This window comes from Apis florea, unplaced genomic scaffold (genome assembly GCF_048593485.1).
Source record: "Apis florea isolate Af1SG1 unplaced genomic scaffold, ASM4859348v1 contig_2492_pilon, whole genome shotgun sequence".
Classification (NCBI taxonomy): Eukaryota; Metazoa; Arthropoda; class Insecta; order Hymenoptera; family Apidae; genus Apis; species Apis florea.
In genome coordinates this window covers 911849-934078 of record NW_028256593.1, presented here as the reverse complement: position 1 = coordinate 934078, position 22230 = coordinate 911849, and the positions used below count along the sequence as shown (strand labels likewise).

The 22230-nt window shown below is 31.8% G+C and overlaps 1 protein-coding gene and 3 long non-coding RNA genes across 4 annotated transcripts in view; 2 read left to right on the top strand and 2 right to left on the bottom strand.

Annotated features, from left to right (window-relative positions):
• trol (terribly reduced optic lobes) overlaps positions 1 to 22230 on the top strand; it is a 154505-nt gene that overhangs the window by 37703 nt on the left and 94572 nt on the right. Inside the window, exons 2-9 of the mRNA XM_086905912.1 lie at positions 15500 to 15647; positions 15719 to 15843; positions 15929 to 16082; positions 16154 to 16322; positions 16489 to 16649; positions 17008 to 17157; positions 17547 to 17756; positions 17937 to 18053. Coding sequence (XP_086762038.1) covers positions 15500 to 15647; positions 15719 to 15843; positions 15929 to 16082; positions 16154 to 16322; positions 16489 to 16649; positions 17008 to 17157; positions 17547 to 17756; positions 17937 to 18053 — 1234 coding nt within the window. The remainder of the gene's footprint in view (positions 1 to 15499; positions 15648 to 15718; positions 15844 to 15928; positions 16083 to 16153; positions 16323 to 16488; positions 16650 to 17007; positions 17158 to 17546; positions 17757 to 17936; positions 18054 to 22230) is intronic.
• LOC147657888 (uncharacterized) lies at positions 445 to 4104 on the bottom strand. The gene is made up of 4 exons (XR_015291498.1): positions 3785 to 4104; positions 2938 to 3721; positions 1696 to 1830; positions 445 to 1015 (listed from the first exon to the last, which is right to left on the bottom strand). It is a non-coding gene; the product is annotated as an uncharacterized LOC147657888 (long non-coding RNA).
• LOC147657887 (uncharacterized) lies at positions 3511 to 13810 on the top strand. Its single transcript, XR_015291499.1, has 3 exons — positions 3511 to 3885; positions 13112 to 13185; positions 13375 to 13810. It is a non-coding gene; the product is annotated as an uncharacterized LOC147657887 (long non-coding RNA).
• LOC116414475 (uncharacterized) lies at positions 13799 to 14893 on the bottom strand. The gene is made up of 2 exons (XR_015291497.1): positions 14535 to 14893; positions 13799 to 14146 (listed from the first exon to the last, which is right to left on the bottom strand). It is a non-coding gene; the product is annotated as an uncharacterized LOC116414475 (long non-coding RNA).

Here is a 22230-nt window from a genome sequence, read left to right as displayed (position 1 = left end):
TTTATGGTTTGCATCTCTTAATTACTGGATGACGAGATGCCAGAGAGGGAGAGACAATTTTGAAGCAGACATCTCAGTGTATCAGGGATCAGACAAGCGTATAATGCGATTAGTCGTTGACGAGAAGCATGAAGAAACCTTTTAATCATTGGTAATAGATAGATAGTTCAATTGGACATAAATATTATATACTCGAAATCCTATCGTGCGAAGAATTTTGAATATTTTTTTTTAATTTGTTTTATTCCAAATGATCGAAGGATTTTTTTGGCAAAATCGAATTGAAAATATTTAAAAAATTTAAACAGAATGATCAAGTATGAAATCTATCGAATTTTTTTAAACATTTCAAGATTCTGATCCCAAATAATTTGATACGATTTTACTTATTAAATCTTCTCTTATTGTCAATTCTAATCAATTCTGATCGCATAACGAAAAAAATTTATTATGATAAGATTTATTATATGAAAGTATCGAAATCTTGTTACATCAGTTGTCACGAATACAATATTCATATAAAATTTTTATAATTTCTTGAATAAAAGTTTATGATCTTTATCATTCGTGTTTATTAAATTTATGAATTTCAAATGGAAACAAGTTTCTAAAAATATAAGTTCGACATTTGGAGAATATTCGATATTTATATGCAATATTAATAATTTGAGATAACAGTCATATTTAATGTATTTATCTTTATAATTTTGATATAGTGATTCAATTCTGTGAATGTATTGTATAAATATTTCATCCTTTCTATGTTCTTTTACATTTTTCACAATAATTAATTATAAAAGTAACTCATTCCATCAATTATCATTATTATATATAATTAATCATTAGAAAAAGAACAAAAATATTTGGATCATCAAAGTCTACATCTGTCATATTTCATACATATTTATTAGATGATGGTATTATTAAAACATATTTCAATCTATAGAAAATCATTATTCTCAAAGTTTCATCTATTCCATAATCCAAAACAATCCAATCTTCCCAAATTCCAAATCTAAAAAATTAAACAAGAATTATATTGAAATTATCTTGATCAAACAGATACATTCAAAATTCTACTCATTCATAATTTAAGAAAACCCGAAAAACATTCTTTCATTCTTCCATGTCTATGTAATTACCCAACAACCAAAAGAATTACACAGAATTACGTCTCAAAGAGAAAACGAGCACGTATATATATCTCCACTTTCATAATCTACAAAAACATTCCTCTCAGATTTCCATTCTCCAAAATACCAATCCTCCATTTCCAACTTTCTGCTCCACTCTCTACCCCAAATATGTACACGTACTTTATCAATCTCACAGAACATCGATTCCTCGTAGAAAACTTGCATATAGAACAAATTCGAAGCACAGAGAAAGAGAGACAAATAGACAGACAGAGAGAGAGAGAGAGAGAGAGAGAGAGAGAGAGAGAGAGAGAGAGAGAGAGAGAGAGAGAGAGATTCGTGGGACTTTACAAAGCCAAGCAGCTACGGTGCAAATAGGTAGAAAAAAGGATGGGAGGGGGTAGAATGTGTCGCGAAGCACTCTCGACAACCCTCTTTTCTCCAGGTCCAGCTGTGGCTCACCCGCGCAACCAAGAGAGGCTGCACAGCAGCTTATACCGCGAAACTGCCCTAATAGTCCATTGTCTAACATCCGACCGACAAATCCTCGCCTCTATACCTCGGCATCCGGCTCGACGACAAGCCACTGCCTTTTCCCCAATAACGAGTCTCTTCGATTTCGATCTCCTCTCCTTGTTCAAATTTCACTCTCCTTCTCTCCCGTGTTTATTTTTTTTTTTTTCTTTTGCCATATCTGTAATTTTTGAATCGCGAGAAGATCGATTTAGATCTCTCTTTCGTGACAATCGTACACTTGATATATTGATCGTATATATATATATAATATACATGGATATTTATATACACTCGACCTTTGGAGAGTCGATTGTAGAAGTGAACATAAAAAAAATTAGTTAAGACTTGTTCATTAATCTCTTCAGAAGAAATTGTTTTTTTCTTTTTATTATTATTTTTATTTGAGATAATTAAAAAAGAAAAAAACTAACATATATATGTGTGTGTGTGTATGTCTTTGATTAAATTATAAATAGTTTGAATTAGATGAAACGAAATAGAGTTCTATCTTTGTTGTATTTAATTAAAGTAATTAACCTATTTATATTTTTGTGTATCAATTTTATTAAATTCATTTTGATTTCTAGATCTATTAAAAATATTTCATGGATATATTAATACTAGTAGGAACTGAATAGAATTATTCGAGGACTGTTTCGTGTTCATTTTTTATATTTACTATAAAAATATGACAATGCATGTGTCATTGCGAAGAAATAAATAAAGATCGATTAACATGGTTTCGTTTGACATTTTAATTAAGAACAAAAATAAAGTATAGGCCAGATTCTATTTTTACTAATTTTAAGAAGTTAGAAAAGAATTTCATTTTTTTCATTTTCATTTCAACGTTATGATCGAGTATACCAGTTATTAAACTGAGTTTTTATTTCAAAATATTTCAACTTGGAGCATAAAAAAATGAAAGACATGATTTCAAAAAACCTGTGAAAATTATTAACTTTGAATCGGATTTGTAATATAAAATTTTAAGTAACATCATTATTCAATAACAAAAAATAATAAAAAATAATTTACATCTAGATTCTCTCAATCGATCTTTCATAATTCAGTTTCCAATAGCATTCTTAATTTACATTTTCATCTCTAACTCATATACTTTCGAGTTACGTGAAATACTTCGTGAAAAAAAAATGTAATTTCTCCCGATTTCGAGCAACCGGATGACACATCGATAATTCCAGCGATCGGAAATAGATGCAAGATCGATAAAAGTGAAATAAACGATGAGAATAACCTTTTTATCTTGGTGATTCAAACTTACGCGGTAATCGGTTATCCAATAAAGCGGTGACTTCACTTTTGGCACACTGTGTGTATACACAACAGGGACAAGTAAGAGCAGAACAGTTTCCTTTTTATTCGTGACTCGATGGGACGGAGAAAGCACGTGGCGGAGAAACGGGCTGTGAGTCATTATCCAGAAATACACGTTGCTCGTTCGAGATACCGAATATATTGAATGTCAATCGTTTCTTCTTCGATAAATCGGCCGTCACTATCCGAGACCAAGATAACTCAATTCTTTACATTTTCTCTCTTCTCAAGATCCATTTGACTTGTGAATTTTCTTCTTAATCACTCGATAAAATAAGAGTCTGGTATGTATATGTTGCCATCTTGTTAACGATCGATTCTATCGAGAAGAAAAGAAAAGTCGATATAGAAAAATATCGATCGAGTCCTATTTGTTAGTTACGATTGAAATTCATGGTAATCGAAGTGAGATCGCTTCGTCTCTGTCACATCGCTCGCTTATCCCTATCTCCGTCTCGTTTCCTTCAATGTGAACTTCGATCACTCGATATAGCTCGATAAAGACTTGATCGATATTTTTGTACACCATTTTTGTTTTCGTAGAATTTTTCAAAAATATTTCGCGTTATGTATCAACATTATTATATTTTAGATCAAATAAAAGCGCAACAGAGGCTTCTTCAATCCCCAAATAGTTTTGGAAACATGATCCGAAAATTATTTTCCGCAGCTGAACGAACCTGAAGTATGGTTTACGTCATGCCAGGCCAAGGATGGCGTATAGGCGTGAACTGGAAGTGTTGAAGACTCTTTTTTAGGCTGATTACGATATACAATTTCAAAAACTGATTTACCCTTTAAGAAGTCGATCAAATATCGTGTTAATATTTAAATTTTGACTCAAGATAAATTTCTCTGAACAGATGAATGAATAGGATTGGAAATAGGAAATAAGGTTGGTGATATTTGTTCTTTTATTGTTTTTAATTAGGTGCTCTCTTGTTTGATGTGGTTGATGAAAATTGATTTTATTCTTAAAAAGTGATTAAAAAAAATCTAATCATAATTAATAAATCGATAATAAATATTTATATTTATAGATCGAATTTTCATGTTTGATTAATCAGTAAACAAAATTATAGAAACATTATTATAAGTTCGAATATGTATACCTTGAAATTTTTTGAATACGAATTTAGAGATATTTATTTTTTTGTTTTCAATGAAATGTTTATATATCTTATTCGATATAGTTGATGAGAGAAGTGATAAGAGAGTCATTTCAGTTTTATTATTTTTTATCATTTTAACAAATCTAACCAAAGTGTAATAAATATTTCAAATTTTTTTTGACCTTTGACCAGAATTAGGATCATTTAATAAACAAATATATGCAGAAACATCAATGAATAAAACTTGAACTCTTGATACTCCTTCTTTCGATATAATTGATAAATTTCTTTTCATTTAAAAATTCAGGAAAAATTTTCTTTCTATTATAAAAATCCTATAAATAAAAAAATTTTTTTGATTATTGCTTTGATTATTACAAATCAATCTTACATTCTAACAAACAAAAAATCACATAAAACTGAAAACCTCGAGTTCTACTAAGAAGGAACGAGATTTTCAAAAACATCATTGTACATTTTTCTTATCAAAACGCAACGAAGCTCGAAAATAAACGATTCGAGTCATGCGTGCACTGGCATTCGACTCGAGGATGATCGGATTGCGCAATCGATTATAATTATATTTCTGATGTAATTGTGCGTGTTTCAAGAATGAAAAACATTGTCTTTGACGTTGCTATCGGATTTCAACGAAAGTTCAGCCTCGTTTCTCTCTTTCCCTTCCTCCTCCCTTTTTTTCTTTTTTCTTCGTTTTCTCCAGCTTTCGATGGAATAAAAGCCTGATTTTATATGAAAAGAGTGGCGGAACCGACAGACTTCCGGCAAATGGAATTCAACTTCACCAAGAATATGCTTCATGGACGGTTGGTCGGCTTATTAACCACGTGTTTCAAAAGGAAAAACTAATTTTTTTCGGGTTTTGATAACGTGATTCCTCAATTGTGAATATTTAGGACGGAATATTTTCGGCTTTTAGCCACAAATATTTGATATCCAGGATTGTCCTAATTTGGCCAACGGTTACTCTGAACCGAAACAATAGTAAAATTTGATATCAACAGGATGTGGATTATCCTCATCATTATTTTACTTTTCTTTTTAGATGTTTGTGGTTTTTTTAGTCTTCCTATCATTTCATTACATCCTGTCCCTCTTAAATTAGAATTTTTGCTAATTGTGTCTTATTTTCGTAATATTCTCTCGTTATTCTTGTAAATCTAAAAAATCGATTGTTGCGGTTTTCCATCGCAACCCTTTTTCCGTGCGACTATTTTCGATCAGACGGAAATGGGTCTCTAGACGGATTGTTTGCTCTCGCAGAACAAATACACCTCCCTTTCCGCCAAATCAGGCCATAACCGATCTTCCATCATTTATCGCTGAAAAAAAAATGAAATTATGAATTGCACGGTGAAGAACGATTTAGAACGCGAGTTTCTTTAATAAGAAAAATTTAGATCATAGTTCTAATAATATTTGTATATTATTGTATTTATTGTAACAGGAAAAAGATTTTGATTTTTATATTTTGATTAATATAAATTAATATAAAAAAAAAATAATATAGAAAAATTAATAAATCAACTCTTCAGAAATAAACTTACAATTTTTAAAATCAATTAAATAATTATTCAGAAAGTTTCAAATTTTTTAATTGATTAATCAATTTCATTTCTATAGATGACGATTTAATGATTTGTTCAAGCAATCACATGTGAACTGCAATCAAACTGCTATTTATACGTGTATTCTATTTTTATTCAGTGAATATTTTTAACCTTTTCTAAACACCATCTGAAGTTAATGGACGTTCGAAACTACTACTTATAGATAACATCAATAACGTTTCATGTAAATCGCATCAGGATGATCTCTTGGCGTGTAACCTTCATGTTTTTCTTCTCGATGGTCGATACAGGTAATCCTTTTTAACACATCAACCAATATTTTCGCCATTTAACACATCAACCCAGAGGATTGAACCGAAAGATTTAACTCTCTTGGAGATACTTAGATTTATTATTAGAGCCTCCAGCGGACAAGGTTTGCCTCTTTCAATTTTTCAAAGAAAACACCTTTTCGAACACCTGCGAAAACAGGAAAAAATGATATCTCTACTCCTAATTTAAATTCACTAGGAGTTATCTGCTATTTTTAGATTCTATTTCGATTGGTTAGGTGACAAGAATTCTTGATAATTTTGATGAGATTCACGGAAGATCGATTATCAATTGATCGAACTAACTAGAATAATGTTTTTTGGATATAATTAGTTTCATTTGGATTTATTTATGGAAAATTTATAGAAGAAGTTTATAGAATAATATAGAAATTTTATGATGAATTTTATTTTATCTCATTTATTCCGCTAATATACTAGCGGATATCGAAAAAAATATTAAAAATTCACCATTTATATTTGCAAATAATAAATATTTTATATTCGTCATAGTATAGACTCTGAATATTAATGTATTATATTTTATATTTATATTTATTTAATATTCTATTCATATTCTTATCAGATCTTTGTGTGTATAAAAATAATACATTTATCTATTTAAAGTATCTCCTTTTTAAAAAAGAGATTTATACGATGAATTAAATATGAAAAGAAGGAAAGTGGTAATTCATTTGATTGTTATAAAAGAGAATCGTGCCAAAAAAATATTGAGAATTAAAATACCGCTTGGTGTTTGGAGAAAAGCGTGAAAAATGTGTTCATGCATGTCACGTATGTGATTCCTCTACTCTCATCGAAAATTAATGAGCCATCCAACCGAATTCGTTAGTATTTACTCATCGTTGCCTCATCCGATGTCGTTCTTCAATGCCTTCCTCTGATATTAATTCCGATTTAAGATTTGAAAATTATTGTGTCTTCTGAAAGAGAAAAAAAGGTATTAACATATTTCTCGAAGGTCAATACGAAACTTTCTATTCAACATCATGTCGATTTACGATTTATTGTTATTAAATGATTTTATAATAGTCATAATTGAAGATATTGAAAATAAAAAAAAGAAAAGATATGCGTGAGAAATTAAAATTCCTCGAATAATATTTTGATTATCGATTTTTTCATTGATATTTTATACTGATTAAAAATAATAATTATTTTACGTTTTAATTAACGTTTCATAAAATTTTCTGTGGTAACTTAACTTTTAAATTTTTTTAGATATTATAGAATACATTAGTAATTTATTTATACATTTGATCAATAATATATATAAAAAAAAAAGTATCATTATCTTGATCATTACCTATCATTACCTAAAAAAAAGAAAGATATTTTGATTCATACATTACGAAAGTGATCATGTTACACTGTTCATTCTATACAAACTCAGTTGGAATACATTATTGGCAATGAATAACGAGCCTGTTGAACGTAACAGTCTTGTAATAGTGAACCAAGGATTAGCGAGGATATTGTAAAAGACGAAGGAATCTGGATTCAGAATGCGATGACAGGAAACACGAGCCGTTAAGTGAGCCTCGTAATTTGTCGAACCGCCTCAGATTACATCCAAAGGGCGAATACCGGGTGAAAATAAGAGAGGGAGAGAGTCGTGGCCGAGATCCAGGGGCGAGGAGAAGGATAAAGCTGTGGTTAAGCGGCGTGTTTAGAAGGCGTGCACACTATCTCCCTTGTTTGCTGTAAAAACAAACCTGTGTAGCACTTTAGAGACCCTGTTCGATCTCTCTGAATCAAGTTCTGCCTTTGTGTCAGGACATTATAACCTTCTCAAAAGGCTGTTGATGAAGATAAGTGAGCTCTTCAGTAATAACTTAAGTAGTTTTATTAGTAACTTTTTGTCATTCAAGATGTAATTATTTTTTTGGATAGACTTTTAAACATATTGTTCCATCTTTGAATCCAGTTTTTTTTTTATCTTTGTAATTTCCTTGTAAAGAGTATTTTCAGTTGTTGATGAGGATAAGTGAGCTCTTAAGTAGCCTAAGTAGCCATATTAGTATTTGTCATTAAAAATATGATTATTTTTTTGAATAGAGATCTCTGTAACAAGTTTCTTTTTTGGTGATATAATAATTTATTCAAAAAATCTTTAAATTGTTGATAGGAATAAGTGCTCTTGAATGATAACCTAAGTAATTATATTTATATTCTTGTAGATCTTTAGAGATCTTGTTTTAATCTGTTATATTGTGATTTCTTCAGAGAGTTTTTAAATTATTGATGAACATAAATGTATTGTTAATTAAATAATATATCTGTGGAATTTTCATTAAAGCTATGATTTTTTTTGGATATTTTCTTCTTCAATTTTTTTAGATAGATGTAGATCAAAAAGATAGTGAAGGAATATTAAATTTTTACTTACAATACTCACAATAGCACACTTTTTTTTTTTAAAACATAGATGTTAAATCCATTGATGTATCAAATTTCACAATATATTTCTGCTCCTAAATTGTTAAAAAATAATTATTTTTTTAAGATATCACTATATTATATGATATTGCTATTAGAGATATAGAGTAAATATCATTAATTTATTTCTATACATATGAAAACATTTTTGTAAAATAATTATCTAAAATAATCAAATTATATTAACTTCTCTTTATCGAAAAAACTTCAGTTAAACCTAACCTAAAGAGAATATCGTTTTATCGGCATTTCTTTGTGAAATTAATTCAACGATTATCTCCAATTTCACGTTGATCTTCATGTTGAATGGAAAGAGTCAATGAAGGAAGTAAGCTCGTTTGAAATTCTGTATCGACAGTGTATCTATTATTTTTTTTTTCTCTTTTTTTCTTCATTCTCTTTAATTCTTTCACGATAGTATAGTTCAGTTTTTCGAACGTTTTCGACGCGTGAGTGATCGTAGCCCGAGGGTTTGAACGTTTCTGTCGGAAAGTCGAAATGTGCGATTTCCGCAATTTCACCCTTCCAAGAGGATTGCCCGTAGCCTTTTTCACGTTCCAGGAGATATGAAAGTTCATATAAGATGATCTCTAGTTTCTTTTTTTCGATCTTATCGCGTCCTCTTGTTCAGTTTACAGCCTGAGAATCAACACGTGACACAAGTTGATTCGATCGCAAACGAGAAATTTGAGGTTAGGATTCTTTTACTCTCAATAATAGAATTTTCTTTGAAGAGAAAGATTAAGAGGATATCGCAAAAATAGTATTTAATTATATTATTGTAAATATTATATATGTTTCCACATTATAAAATATGGAAACATCTAGAAGTCAAAATAACAGTTAGTTAAAGTTTGCATTTCGTTTTGTTAATGCAAATTTAATGTCAATTCAACTTAAAAGAAATTTTCATATTTGTAAAGACTTCTAGAATTGATCTTTCAAAGATATCAAAATATTTATATCAATTATAGTGTGTAGTGATTGTTGGAAAATCTAATCTAAATGAGTAATAGTACAACTACTCTTAAAAATGCAAATATTTTTTATATAAATTTCTAAATATCACTTTATATCATTCCGTAGCTTCGATAACTCAACACATTTAAGGGATCAAAAATTCAATTCAAATATTATTCAAAAGCTAACTATGTTATAAATGTTACTAACCTTAACATCTGATACTATATGTCTTCCTTCAAGAAATCATAATTCTGCTTCTTTCGCAACAAACACGTGTACAGAGTATCTATCCAAAGTTACTATGTCTGTCAAAAACCTGCACGAGGTCTTTCCTCGAGCTTGAAAGGCAGTTAAAATGCAAAGGCTTGGTCGAATGAGACTAGCGCCACCTATGCAGCCCCAGGTTCGCCGCTGTTTAGTATTCTGTGTGCTGACAGCCCTCTTTTCCACGCCTAACCGTCCACGGCCATCCTCTCACAGTAACCTGCTTCGACGTGGCATGTTCTTCACATTAATATAGAGCGGCTTAAGACAAAAGACGATCGGCCTCGTAGCCCTTCTCCCTTCGAGAAAGATGTACTTGACTGCAGCGACATCTAGCTCGCTAGCGCGTATATTTTCGTTAAGTTGAAGCCCCTGAAAGTCCCTTAAATTGGAGGATTTCTTGCTCTCCTCCATACGTGCTGAATCTTGACCTTTGAAAGAGAGCGATTGGAAGGAAGAGACACAGTGATCCTGATGATCAGAGAAGATTTTTCCGTGTGATGTGCGATATATATATATCTTCTATGTTTAGACTCTTGTGTATCAAAACGAATGTATCAAATAAATAAGTGTAGATAAAAGGGTAAATAAATGTAAATGAAAGTTGTGCATCAAAGTTTGAATTTGACATCTTAAAAATTTTAATTCAAAGAATCATTTACGAATTTAAATATCTAAGAATTTAGGAATTAAAAGGATTTGTGGAAAAAATCAAAGACATATCAAAGACATTTTAAAAGTCAGTAAAATTTAATTTAAAATCCAATGATCCAAAAGTAACCAAAAGACCTAGAACTTCAAGATTCAACTTTTGAATCCATATTCGAAATAATAGAATTACATCTACATTTGACGTAAGGCTCGCATAAAAGAACGAATCATTTATAATTGCCAAATACTGTCCAATATCGTTTAACCTCACAATTAAGCTCACGTTAAAAATATCGCTTAATTATTTTTCCAATATCTATTATTTCTCAGTTTCGATATATATATATATATTTAAAGAAGAAGCGATCAAAATCAAAAAATCTATATTACTATTTCAAAGTCAAAAATTTCAAATAGTGAATCGAATCAGAGACAGCGTTCTTGCGTTATGCAATCAACACGTGCGTGCAAACTGCACGGCATTGGCTTAACGATATGCAGACGCGCTCACTTATTTTTTTCGGGACCAGTTCTCCGGTGAGTCATGGTCTGGACTCATTTTTGCACCAGGTTTAACGACCCCGTTTATCTGTATCTACCTCCCTCTTTTCTCTTTCCTGTACCTCGTCGATCGACCTCTTTTTGCATTAACATTTTTCTTTTTTCTCGAGATTTTGAAATTTGAATGTTTTTTGAAATTCATCTTGTAATGTTATTTAATTTATAATTGATCTTTATATATTGATATTTTCGAATAAAATGTAGATGATTGAGAGTATTTTTTTTTAATATGAAATTAGAATTGAATTTTTATTTTATTCAATAAAATAAATTTTTGTTTTTATAAAGTAAATAAGATAGAAATAATATTCATAATCGTTATTATCATAAAGAATAATGTTTATCTGCTATCTAATAGAATTTAATATTATTAAATTCTATTAGATAGCAGACAAATAAAATATATAAGTATACTTTATTATTTATTATGATAAATAAAAAGCGTTCACAACTGATCAGCTAATCAGAAGACAACGATAAGGTGCAAGAAAATTGATCAAGGATGTCGATAAATTGATCGAAGTTCGATATTCGCCACAGTGGAAATTTCGAGGACGAATTTCCCGTTGGCCACTTAAACTGCGCCGACACGTATTTCCCATGCATTTTAAGGATTTCGGACAGTGTGAGGGGCCCGGTGTTTTGTCGAAGTATGAGCACGTAGTTGTCGTGAAAGGATCATAGAGTGGACTTAGCTCGAGAATCCCGTGTAAAACTTGGTTGGAATAACAAAGTTTTGTCTCCTACCCTCTCCATTTTCTAATTCTTTGCTCTCTTTGCTCATGGAAACGAGCCTTAATCGACCTAACTTCATTTTCTTCGATTTTTTGACTAAATTTTTCAAAATAGATGGTACATTTCTTTTTTCCTTTCTTTCTTCTTTCAATTAAGTAATTTAACAAAAGAAATCAGTCCTAATTGGATGATTGAATTTATTTAATTATAATTGATCGTAGAGATTCAAGTACGTCATAAAATCTTAAATAGCTTCTTCATTCGTACGATAATCTTAATCTGTGTTCACTTTTTTTTCTTACATATAAATTTTTAATGCTATTCCTAATATGGTAATAAGTTATCTTCACAAGTCTTGACAAAGCTTGGAGATCTTTTTCCACTATTTTTCTTACTATTTGCATATATCGATATTCATAGGTCGAAAAAAGAGAAAAGAAGAGGGCGCCAAACATATATAACCTCAATTGACAAAGTTTCTTTAATATCAGTAGTGTTTTTAATATGGCCACGAGTTATCTTCACAAATCTTAACAAAGTTTTATTCATCTTTTTCCACTTTTATTATTTACATGTGTAGAATGAATCGATATTCATTTCGATTGATATTTCAAAAAGAGAGAAAGGAAGAAGTTAAATAACAAAATTGACGAAATTTGTTTTTAACATCAGTATTTTTAACAATAAAATCTTTAATATGTTACGAGTTATCTTTACAAATCTTGATAAACTCAACCATCCTGTTTTTTTCATTCTTATAATTTACATGTACATAAACCGATATTTATTGTTTTTAAAAAAAAAGGCCAAATGATATAACCTCAAAACAAAATTTCACGACAAATTGAAATGAAAGAATGTAATCATTTATTTAAAGTTTTTCAAGCAGAATGTTGAAGAAGCTGCACGAAAAAATTGTTCCAGTTATCACAAGTAAGCCTTTTAATTTTTTTCATGTAGAACATTTCCTTTCGCCATTGATATTACAACGAGATCACAGGAAACAACAAATCTTAATTGTTAACATAGAATACGATTTCGATTATCATTAATCATCAATAAACATTTCACGATATCGTCTTATCTAAGTTTTCACGATCTCATAAATTCCATTAAATAAATTTCATCAGCCTTGTAAGAAAAATTAAATAAGTAAAAATACGAAAAAATATTCATTTCCTCTAGGACAAATCTTACGTGTTCCTGATTGGTAGATAATATATCTCGTAGCTTATCTATTTCTAATAATAATAATAATAATATATTTTTACGATTTCTTATCAATTTTATGCAATCGATTGAAACGATTCACGTTTCGTTACATATTACCAACTATTCATCAATCATTTACAAAAATAAACCGTTCATTCGCCAAAAACAGTTGCAAGTCGCTCTAAAGTTTGAAACTAATTTTAACTGAAGAATTAATAAGAGTCATTCGTGTCATTATCCTCCATAAAATTTTTTGTTTCCAGTTACGTAACGTTACATCGATGCCCCTACCCACGCGTATATCGTTTTGCACGCGGAAGTGGAATCCTTAATCTAGGTAATTTCGCTTAAATGAACCTCAAAGTTTCATTTCCTCTTGTACATTAAAAAATAAATGTATCGTAGACGATCTCGATGTTTACGAATAATATTCCTTCTTATGTTTCGTTATTATTTCTCATATTATCATATTAAATGAAAGCATTAGAAATCGATTAGAAATCAGTTTGATATCGTTTATGAACAGGAAGTGGCGTATGCGCTTCCGGTCACGTGGTTAAACATCATCTCGTTCGCAAGGAAACGCGACACCCGAGATATTAGTCGCGATTAGCAAGATCCGCCAGATGGCCAGTTTTTGCTGGATCATGCTTTTCAACACTGATTGGGCGCCACAAAACGGATGCCACGTGTTGTCGCGCCATGATGTTAAGAGAATGGCAGTGAGGTTAGTGCGCGAGTTATTTGTTAATGGGATCGATAAAATGTGAGACAATTTAAAAAAAAGCTATATTATCTTTGAAACGAATTGATAATATAATAAATTTTTTAAGAAATGAATTTTAATTTTTGGAAATTATTGCCTGAAAAATTATGAGTGTTTAAACATAATCTTATATATATTTTTTTATGTATAAAGCAATTAAGATTGGGATTAATAAAATTAGAAATTTAAAAATAAATATGAAATTATTTTATTTTCGATCAATTTTTAGATTCCTAACATGAATTGTCCTGATAATTGTCTCCAGATGTTTTTCGAACTTTTACTTTCTCACAAGTGCTCGTTTTTATCCTAAATATAAATTCCAAGTCATCGTGTTCTAAACATGGAAACAGCAAGGAATCGTACGATTCTCTATAGTAATTCTGGTGAATATAATAGATAAAATTCTTATTTGTTATTGATGTATGATGATGGATTCTTGGAGTTTGTAATTAAATGATATTTCAGCTTTATCCTAACATTTTCCAATATTTTTTAAATTATAAATTCAACGATCAAATATTCCACAAAACTGAAATATAAAAAATAGGTACTAAAATAAAGGTACTTTAGAGAAAAAGAAAAAAACTATTAAATGAAATGTTTGCAAATTTTTTTCAACAAAAATCATTTTAGAAAGATAAGAGATCAGACAAAGAATATTCTGAAAAATCTTTTTTTAAATGTAAAAGTATCCAAAGAAAGAAATTCATTTAATATTCAAAAAATCTTTTCCAAATGCAAAAGAAAGGAAGAAAGGAATTCTAATACATTCGAAGGTATTTAATATTTCAAAAAAAAAGGATTTTTTCAAATATAGATATCTAAAGAATTTTGATACATTCGAAGGCATTCAATATAACTCAAAATATGAAACCTTTCCAAATGCAAAAGTATCAAAGAAAAGAAATCTTACGTACATTGGAAGACGTTTGATTCGTCACGTATAGATTCGTGGGAAACATCGAGTTTGTTATTCGCCTCGTAGTCGTAATATCGACACGGGTGCCGGGTTGCATAAGCTCGTCAGTCGTTTTCTCGCGTAACGATACTTTATCTCAACCAATGTTCTATCTTTCTTTTTTCTCGCTCTGTATACGTATATCGTGTTGTTCCTTGAGAAGAGGAGACGTCGTTGACCCGCGATGTCGAATCCTGGCCACCGAATCACGGCCGGTCGGAATGGGCGGCCGATCCTGAATTTATATCGCGTGTTTAGGTGAGAATTGGTTCTTTATGAGTCGCACGTGAGCACACTACGCGATACATTTCGATATTCGAGATATAGTCGATATTCGAGATACACTCGATAGATTTGACTCGTTACATACGTTGACTGTACCAAATATCTTCGTTTGTAACACGTTTTCTTTAAAACTCGTATGTTTATTCATAATATCGTTTTCTTTTCAATCTTTTAACATTTAAAGAGCTGGAGAGTACTTTGACATGGGACACTTTAAGTAAGATATCTTATAAATATTTATAAAGATGTTCATGATGTGTAATTCATATATGTTTATATATAGGATGTTCAGAGTAAAGATGATTCTAAAGATGATGCTAAAAAAATATACAAAAGTATTCGATTAAGATTTGTTTATTAAGTTATATATAGTTTAGTTTTGACGAATAGTTCTGTTTCTTTTTTTAAATAAATTTCAATTTTTCTTTATCCGTTTTTTAATTTTCTATCTAGTTTCGTTAGGATATCCTGTATATTGCTAATGTATTAATTTTTCAAACAAAGCTAATAATTTATAATCGCCTCTAAGATTAAAGAATGATGTTTGTTACATTAATTAAAAAATTATTGGAGTCTATGGATGTTTGCTTAAGAAGATTTCCGAAGAATGAGATTATATGTAAGTTCCTTTTTTTACAGAATGACGACTTAGTGTTTGACCAAGATGGCAAGCAATCTTTAGACGAGATACCTTTGATCGAGACACGCCAACAAGACTCCATACTTCACAGGTTAAGAAGAGGATTTTTAGATTTTTTTAATCCAACTACATCTACTAAAACTTCAGGTAAGTAATTTTTGCCACTCCTTATAACAATAAATTTTAATATTATTGTTGAAATCGCTGTATTTTAACAGAACCTGGAGAAAACAACGCGGACAATGAGTTGGACAGCGATCCTCTCGTTCCAACCAACGATGACGAATATTTGGAAAAACCAGCCCATGATACTGCAGATGAATTCGAAGTCGAAGCCGATGAGGTCAGTTTTCAGTAATCTAATCTAAATTTTCAATTTCAATGATAAATAAATACCAATATTTAACAACTATCATTGATGTTATTAGGACAATGAAGTTGGAAATGCCGCTGAAGGTCGAAGAGAATCAGCAAATTTTGGAAACACCGACGACGAAGATCTTGCTGGATCTGGAGAAATGGAGGGCAGCGCTGACATTGATACGCGGTTGCACAGCTTCGTACCAATCAAAGAAGAGAGAAGTAGACAACTAGCATTTCATTTTCATTTATCTAATTGGAACTTTTACTAACCTCTGGCTATGATCTTGCAGAATATTATAGAATAACATTGACGGTTGGAGAACCATTCAGAAGAGAATATGTGGATAGGAATAGCAGAGAATACAAAGAGCTAAGTGGCAATCTAACTCAACCTTTGGAAGAGTTGTTGAACCGTTATATTCCTAATGAAAATCATCATGCCAACGTTATTAAAATTTCGTGAGTATAATATGATTGTATATATTTAGAAGATAGTGTTCCAAAAAAAAAAAAAAAAAAATATCAATCTTCCTTGAAAACGGAGAATATATCTTGACATGTCGAATTGAAATGATTCAACCAGCAGGTATTTATGGAACGATAACGATTTCTCTTTACTGTTCAGGCCAACGTCCGACAGCTTCACATCACAAGTTACCCTAGACATCGGTTCGACGTTCACGGATGAGATGGAAGTGCGGAACGTCATAGAGCAACAGCTGCACTTACATTCGTTGGGCAACGTCCAAGTTCGACCAGAAGAATTCTCGTTTAGAGTATTCCAAGGCAAGTTGAAATTATTCGAGTGACGTGGAAATGATCGATTCCTCCTCGAAGACTTCGAATTCCTTTTATATCATCTGTAAATCGATTATCTGGAACGAAAGAATCTTCTTAAAATAAGATGGATGATTATTTGGAAGTATACGATTATTTGGAAGAATCGATCAGTTCTTTTTTCACACTCTTGATCTGCATGTAAAGTACTACTTCTCGCTTTGATAGTGTTTACGATCAGATTTTGTTTTTCTCCATCATGTTCGAATTTTCTTTTCTTTTTTGACATTTTTTTTTTGTTGCATTATTTTATCCATCCGATGATCCCATATATACACCCATACACATACGAAACACACACGATTAGCTGGAGAAGAGATAGAGGAACCGGAATGCGACCAATCGACCGAGATAAAGTGTAAAGATGGTACATGCGTGCCGGTCGAATGGCGATGCGATGGGATTTCTAACTGTAAGGATGGTTCTGACGAAGAAGGTTGCCCTGAAACGACGACACGTAAGTAATAATAGATAAAAATTCTCATCATCTGACATTTGTAAATATATACACAATTGTATATTTCTAATAATGTAATAAAAATATTAACGTCATATTGATCACTTATATTATTACATATTCATTTGTAATTAACTTTATTGCATGTTTTTCTTCTTTTTTTTTTTTTATCAATCTTTTATCAAGAGGATAGAATGATTACGTATTTTAATTTTATAATTTTAATTTTTCAATTTTAATTTTATCACATAAACTCCATTATTACATATGATATTCTTTTCATATATATTTATTTTCTCTCTTTATGTTTATAATTTATATTCATCCTGCTAATCTCCGCTTCGATATTACTACGCTACTTCCAACTGTCCTAATCATCGAAACAATAGATGTCAGCGAGGATACCACAAAATTTTATGAGGAAATAACTAAGGAAATTAAAAAAGAGGAAGATGTTAAAGAAGTAAAATTAAGCAAATGTCGCGCCGATGACACTGTTCGTTGCAGCGATGAAAGTCGTTACATATGCTCTGTACAGAAATGTGACGGCGTCAAGGACTGCGATGATGGCGATGATGAAGTTGGTTGTCCCCATCCAGGTATAGGTTATCTGACGCTCATGATGCTTGCTCACAATTGCATTTTTGTACATAGAATTGTATATAAAATTGAACTTTTATTACATGTTAAATACTTTTTTTTCTTCGTATTCTTTGTTTTCAAAAAAAATTAATAATAATTTTGGCGACTAGAAAGTTATGAATTGATTGATTTTATAGGATGCAGTCCTGGAGAATTCGCCTGCGACGTATCTAGATGTATACTCGAATCGCATCGATGTAATTTCATAAAAGAATGTGACGATGGGAGTGACGAACATGACTGCAGCTATCCTGGTAAGTTATTTTTTTCTATTATTGACAACTTTATTTTTCGTAAAATAAATAAAATATTTTTAATTATTAACTCGCGACAAACATTCCCAACTTATAACAGTCGATTGTTATTTCAAATTTAGCAGATCGATTGCTAAATTGCATTGTTAAAACACATTACTTATCACTTAGGAAAAATATAGGTATCTACTTTCTACGTTTTTACCGACCGTTTAACTTACCTTCGAAGACATAATTATCGACTGATCTGCTCTATCGATAAATAATTTAACTCGTTTCGTCGGTGGACTATAAAACTGTTTTATCGATGCGTTAAATCGACGAGATTTCTAATCACGTATCAGATTCATCTTCGATATCTCTGTTTTCATTTGATCAATAACTAATTATGAGCAATATCGCTGGTTTGTCGAAAAATCCGAGATATGAAACAACGCGAAAGACAAGCCATCGTTTGAAAGACGTGTCGATTTTTCCCACGAAAAAAAAGGGTCAGGTGGAAGTCTACTAGAATATACCTATTGAATATTCAAAACTCGAGGGCTTTTCCCCTTCCGCTCTGTTTTACCGCGCTTTTTTCGCCGTTGAGAGGCGGATGATTATGTCAACGGTCACGGAAGTCGGTCACGTGATGCTGGAACGCGAATTTTTTGTAAGCATGGCGTGTCACCAAGTCTGTTATAAAAATTAGTGATTCTGGATTAAATCATAAAGTTGCCGATCATTTTTACGATAGGCCATTTTTTACCATTTTGACCATTTTTTACCAAGTTATAAAAACGTTTTTGTATAAAATGGATCATTTTATTATCCATTTGTGTAATTAAATTTTTATTTAAATATTATCAAATAGTATTCATTTGATAAGTAAAAAAAAAAAAAAAAAAAAATAAAATAAAATAAAATTAAAGGGGATAAAGATAAGAGAAATGAAAAGAAAAAGTATCAGAAGAAGCAACAGTTTACAATTGTTGTCCTCAAACCAGTTTTCTATTTCAGATTATTCTAACTAATTTCAGATTAAACCAAAGTATAAACTTCTAGTACCAATTGTCATCTACAACTTGGGGCAACTTGGGAAAGGCTGAGTCTTCTCAAGTTTCTCGATCAGAATTATGGTTAATAGAGTGTACGTCATCTATGCGAGGTCTAGAAACGCAACAAAGGATATTAAATTCATCGTTTGAAAGAGGCCGGAAAGTAGGCCAGATCACGACAGAACAATAAGCCTAAGGTTAAATCCTCGAAAGTTTGAGCCCGATCTAGTTGTACATCTTCGACTTGACATTCTTCCTGGTTGTGAAAAAAGAGACAGGGATAAACCAACATTCCTTATAAATATCTGCAGACACGCAGTCCAGCGCTTTTACTGCTTCCAGTAATCGCGATGTGCATGCTTAATCAATATTCAAGTATTCAACCGTTGTGGAACCATCGACCTTATCCTCTGATTACTAGCGATGGGTATTCGACCTCTCCATGTCGTGATCTTTTCAGAATATCTCATCTCTCGTGTGATTTTTCGAAATTTCAATTTTCGTCTTTTGGATTTTCATTTATACTTTGCGAAATCTTTTTTTTTTTTTTTTTTTTTATATTAAATTCAATATTAGTTTTATAGTTAGTGTAATATGTTTCTAGCGTTTCAAATTTTCAAAGTTGGTAGTACTCTAATTATTTTCCTTGGATGTTTACTTAGCTTTTCAAAGCTTGGTAATCTTTTTCAATCTTAACACAGGTTTTTAGAGTTTGTTACTCTAAAAGTAATCCTCCATGAATCTTAATTTAAGTTTCCAGAGCTTGATACTCTAGTAACCTCCCTTGAATCTCACTTTCAAAGCTCTAATAACCGTCCCTTAAGTTTGAACTTAAGCAAGCTTTAAATCTCGTTTTAAATCTTACCCAAGTAACTCTCCTTAAAGTAAGTTTTTCAAAAGTTTTTAACACTCCAAATATCCCCAAACCTCCTTAAACAGTCATTCAATCTTTAATAATTTTAATAATTTTTCAAAGTAGCTTGGCACTCCTCTCAAAATTTGATCCTCTAATAGGTCTTACAACTCAATTCTCCAAACCTTGCTAACCCTATGCTCCACCTCACTTACAACAAAATGCACAACTTTATTCCTCGATGAGTAACCGACTTCTTTCTTGATCAACATCCTCGTTCCCTTCATCCTCGTTGAGGCCATCGCTATCGATGGCCCTCCACCTCCTCCACGGTGGATAGGAATGCGCATAACCACTTTCGTGCCCCCCTCCTGGGCTGCTTCCGCGATATGCCAACTCGGACGGGGACAATTATGAGCGTTGGTGGGCTCAGGATGAGCCCAGCGTTGGCTGGAAGGCGGAAAACGAGCTGTGGAGGGGGGGAAAGGGCTACGTTAGGTGGAACGACGGCACGCTAGGCACCGCCACGACAAACGTCAACCCCCGCTGTCCCAGGACATTATTCAGCTGCGTCCTCTCCACCTGCTGGTGTGTGTGTCTATATATATGTATATATACACTGTGTGCAAAAAAGACGCAGCTCATCTATGCGGCAACCGGTGCTGCATCATCATGCCGGGATGAATTTGTAAGCGGTTGTTGCCTTTTTCCCCTCAATCGATAATGAGCGTTGGTAGCAGTGGTGGTTGAAAGTGGTGGCGGTTCTGGGATATTTATTAGGGTTACGAAAAGGATGTCACCTGGTGACACCGAGTTACAACCCCTCGTCGATATTTTGCCCTTTGTTATATACGGGGAATCGGCGGGCGAGGAGGAGGAGGAGGAGGATGTTGTTGAACGCTTCGAGTTGCCGCCGAGTTTCAAGTTTGATTACGGGGATCGAAATTCTGTAATTTAATATCTTTTTTTTTTTAATTTTGGATAAATCGAAGTATAGATAGGTAATAATCTCTGTTTCCCCCTTTTTCGTCGTGTTTAATGGATTTATATATCGATCGAATTTAGAAGTCGGAATGCGTGAAAAAGTTGGTCGAATCGAGATTTTATGTTTTATGGGTAATTTGGCACGAATTAAAAAGGTAGTCCGATCTAATTCTTTTTTGAAACATCGATTCAACTTTTTTGATAGTTTCTTGGTATTTGTAATTATCGTATACGTAATGATATTCCTTTGAAATTTCGAAGATAAAATTTTCCAGATAAAGCTCACCCTGTGAGTAGAGTACTGCCATTGTTTGTAGCCCGTATCTGCAGGATTATCCACTCAGATAGTTAGATAATGACCGTGTGTTATATACCGATACTTAACAGGAATATAATACATCAACGTCAATTCAACATCAAAGGTGTTCGTAAAACTGAACGCAATTCGATATTTTACGAATTTTAAATCCAAGAATTTGCACATATATATATGTACAGTATTGTAGATTGATAAATAACTGAACGATTCTTAATCGTGAAACAATTACTCGGCTAATGAAAAATTCTCAAATTCTTTGCGCAACCTTTTCGTAAACAAGAGAAAAACAAATTAAAAATTGATCTTCTATTTTTATGCTCAAACCAATTTTATCTTCCAGTGAGAATGGAGAAATTTTCACCACTTTCTCCATTTTACGATCAATGAAATTTTTTGCGCATAAAATTGTTGCGATGATGTTATATCGCAAACATTTTTATTAAACGAGAGAATTCTAAAGAAATTAGACATCGAATAATTTACACCAATAAAATACTATGTGTTATATCGGGATGATTCGATCACTTGTTATGACTTGGATCGGCGCCAAAATTAATTTATTACATTTTTCTCCAAGGTTGTTCCAACAAAGTTGACTATTAATTACGATTGGATTGACTGCTCGCAACCTTCGATGTTTTAATAACATCGCATAGAATAACGACGTTGAGCGCGTTTTTTCGAACACCCCGTGTAAATGTTCTTGCCTCGAATCGTTCGCCAAGATAAATACAGTACACCACGTACACCGATTAACCCTCGCGATCAGATGGCGTGAGTCATTTTTGACCCAGCAGCAATAACGACTACGACTAATTAGATAACGAAAATGATACAAGTTTGATACACGGCTTTTTGATTTTAATTCCTTTTTTTTTTTTTTTTTCTTTTTAGTTGAAACTCGTCTCATTTAGCGTTTATTTCATATATTTTAAGTTCTTTAATTTTTACGTACGAATCAATTGTAGTTGAAAGTTTATCTCA